General features: G+C 37.9%; 1 protein-coding gene across 1 annotated transcript; it reads left to right on the top strand.

Moving 5' to 3' along the window:
- Positions 1-263: 263 nt before the first annotated feature.
- On the top strand, positions 264-2,191 carry SARC_13427 (hypothetical protein; the record flags this gene model as incomplete). The annotated part of the gene is made up of 3 exons (XM_014292442.1): positions 264-327; positions 727-864; positions 1,586-2,191. Coding segments are annotated over 3 exons (205 nt in total), but the record flags the coding sequence as incomplete, so codon positions are not given.
- Positions 2,192-3,725: the final 1,534 nt, after the last annotated feature.

Below are 3,725 nucleotides of genomic sequence, written 5' to 3'. Positions count from 1 at the left end.
CGTATATGAAATATTTATTAGTGTCGTATATGAATTTTTTATTAGTGTCGTATAATGAATCAGTTTCACGAACGTTGTAGTTGTTTATCGTATACGAAGGAATGGTTCCTCTACTAGTGTAGTATGAATAATCCAAACACGCTAACAGTGTACTGTTGATTCTATCCTGCGAATGTCGTGCGCTTGTATTATCACTGATGTCGTATAACATACTAAAACCCTACAACAAATCACTAAGGTTGTCCAAATTTATCCAATCCGTAGGCAACCGTGACCATCTACACCGACGAGGCTGACTTCAATCGTGCCATCGGAGCTTCATATCTGGTATGTAACAACGGCACAAAAGTGTACACGTCTAAAAGCAACCTTAAATGGACACGCATTGCTCAAGTTGTGCACACATACATTGAGCTATGCATATCCCCTTTAAGGCTGTAGGATCGTTTAAGTTTCGCCCTAACCCTAGATACACTGAGAGACGCGTATACCCTTCAGGGTTGTAGGCTCGTGTTAAGTTTCGCCCTAAAACCTAGATACTCTGAGATGCACATGTTCCCATATATAGCATTCCATGATCACTCACGCACGTCATGTTGGACGTACTCGCGCGCCGGGAGTTCGGTGTCCCATATCGAGATGCGGTGGTGTGAACTGCGCTGTTACGGTTAGTTGCCTCGAATAAACCGTACACCTATACATTGGTCATCCCTTCTGTATATCCAGTGGAAAACCGATCCTGTGTGGAGTGCTTCTAAGGAAGGCCCGAGCACGATGAAGCTCTACCACGAGGGTGGTCTGGTATCAGCCGCAACCATCTCGGTCGATGAGTCTGCAGAGCAGTCTGAAGGCTGCAATATCATGGTATGCATTGTAAATGACATTGCGAGATGATAGCATAGTTATATATATATATATATATATATATGTGTGTGTGTGTGTGTAGGAATGTCTGTATGTATGTATGTTTATTTAGATATGTGTTGCTGCCAATTACAAGTGCCTGTCCCCCTATAGTTTTACATGCAACGCATCCAATAGTCTTTCACCTTCAAATAAAATCGTAAATGAACAACTCTCTCTTAACAAGTTTATATCCAGCCTGACCATTCTCATGTCTTTCACTTTCTCTGTGAAAAGTAGTTAGTATAGTATTGTGGCTTATTAAGCTAGAACGCTCTTACTTTGATATTGGTGCCGCAATGAGCATACTGTATCGACCGTTGTGCGAGTATGATGTTGCCAATAGCATCACTCCGAAATTTATGGTTTATGATGGTAGTACTATCTGTACGTTTACTATCTGTACGTTGTGTACATAATAAGTTACACAGCCCAATGTATGTGTACTTGAACTCGACGCATAGAGTGGCACACTGAGTTGTAAGAGATTCAATTGTCTGTTCGTTTGTATGTGCACTTGATGTCAGATTAATTTGGTACCGTGTAGGTATGTCCGCCAGGGATTATATGTATATTCATCACTGGTCCCAGTGTCACTTCTATCTCTACTTCTTTACCAATTCCATTTCACTGTCTGTAACAATCTCTTTGACTAACCATCCTCAATCTCGTTTCGCTGTAGTAACGCGGTGGATCCGCTCGCAGGACTTGGAGATCGATAGGCAGCCTACAACCACCCGTACTCAGTGGGCAAACACATGATGTACTGGTCGTACGCTTCTCATGCTCTTCATTCCCTGTGGATGCACATACCAAGTTTATTCGTATGGGTGGATACCGTACTATATCTGACGAGTATTTAGTTAAGGTGGATTGGGGTATGCTTCCTTATAACATGCTGGATGGAGGCCGGTGGCAGAGCCTATCTGTTTCTTGACCAATATCTCTTATGAATTTGTGGGGAAGACCTTCCAATCTTACGGATGTGATGTCGAATCGATCTACGATTGCCCGTGCTGCTATGCGCGTATTCGGATATACCCTTGTGTAAGAAACACTAACCACTTTGAAGTATATACGTGGACATACAGCGTTGTAAGCCTTTTTCTGATACTCTTTTACATAAGGATACTACTCTGACCTCGAACAGCACAATGGATGTGCACATTCTCATACCAAACGTATAACTCTGCCAAAGGGATGTCAGTTTCTTACGAGACTGGAGAACTTGTGCGAGTTTACATTTTGTCGACCGCGACACGAATAATAAAATAGACTAGCTTATCTGAATTTGCATAGCTTTCTATTTTCTGAACATTTACGTTCTTTTTTTAGGAGGCTATGACATTTGGCGATTTCAAAAGCCAATATGTGGCCCTCTCTTCATTATCTCATTATCTTCTTCTTACATATTTTTACAATCATTATCTTGTAGCCTTCTCTTCATTATCGATTTATTTCATTATCTTCTTACATATTTTTACTATCATTGTCTCATCATTATCGGATTGATTGTTTTTTTTTAAATAAAAATAATATGTCATATACTACGGACTTTCTTTCTTCTCTAGGTCACGACAATACTGAATACAACCTACATCTATTTATTTTTAACCATAGCCTTCTTGTTTACTTTTCAGAAGGCTATGTTTTAACAAATATAAAAACAAAAACAAAATTTCTTTAAATTCAAGAATGTTTTGTTGTTGTTTTTTCATAGCAATAGAAAAATTCAGTTCACATAAAAACCTCAAGACCGGCGAGGATTTTACTAAGGAGGTTGACCCAGATGTATATTAACAAATATAAGTCATTAAATAGTTCAAGCTGTTCGCATTGACGAGTAATAAACACATACTTAATCTCATCCCGATCGGACTATTGGTTATAAAGTTGCAGAGATTTTGGTTTGTACCAGAGTTGGATCAAACTAGCCAAACATGAGCACTATATAGGTCTGTTCACACCGATCAGACATCCTTGGAATCAAAGTATGTTGCTCCTATACTCTTTGGGATGATACATGTCCACTTATAGCACCTCTGGACATTTTTTTCGAGTACCTCATTCCCTTCCTGGTACAAACGAAGTACACGATAGATATGTCTAAACAGTTTCTTTTTTTTTGCATAATATAGATATATATATTTGTATTTGCTTTTTTTTTTAACAAAATACACAAATATTTTAGCATTTAATTACGATTCTACGCTGCAATTCCAATATTCCATAGCCTTCTGATTATTTTGCGGGGTTTGTGTTTAAATTTAGAAGGCTATGGGTTTGTGTTTGTTTCTAAAAAGGCCTACGAGGCTCGGATAAGAAAGCAGGGAAATACTGGTAGACAAAGTTTATGTTTAAAAAAAATCAGGTTGGTCGCAAATATTTTTATTTTATTTTTAAAAAACACAGATATATGACAATTTGTCCAGTTTGTATAGAAATAGATATGTACTGTACTGTAAATATATAATATTTTTATGACAGACCAAAACAAGAACATAAGATATTTTTGTATTTATCTATTATATAATGATCAATAAAAATGACAAGTATGTACTCTCTTATAAAAATATGACTAGAGATTTGACACTTGACATTTGACAGTTGACTACGTACCAGGGTTGTTAACTGGACAAATACTCCGGCCTGTCCGAAATTTTTCACCTGTCCGGAAGGTCCGTTTTGAAAATAAAAAAGTACGAAAGGTCCGTTTCAGATTTTGTCCTGTCCTATAAGTCCGTTTCATAACCTTGTCCGTCCGAAAGTCCGTTACTAGCTTTTATTCAGGATTTCAGCTACGTGCTCATAAATATATATAT

The sequence above is a fragment of the Sphaeroforma arctica genome, assembly GCF_001186125.1.
Source record: "Sphaeroforma arctica JP610 unplaced genomic scaffold supercont1.3273, whole genome shotgun sequence".
Taxonomy (NCBI): Eukaryota; class Ichthyosporea; order Ichthyophonida; genus Sphaeroforma; species Sphaeroforma arctica.
This window is presented reverse-complemented; position numbering and strand designations above follow the sequence as displayed.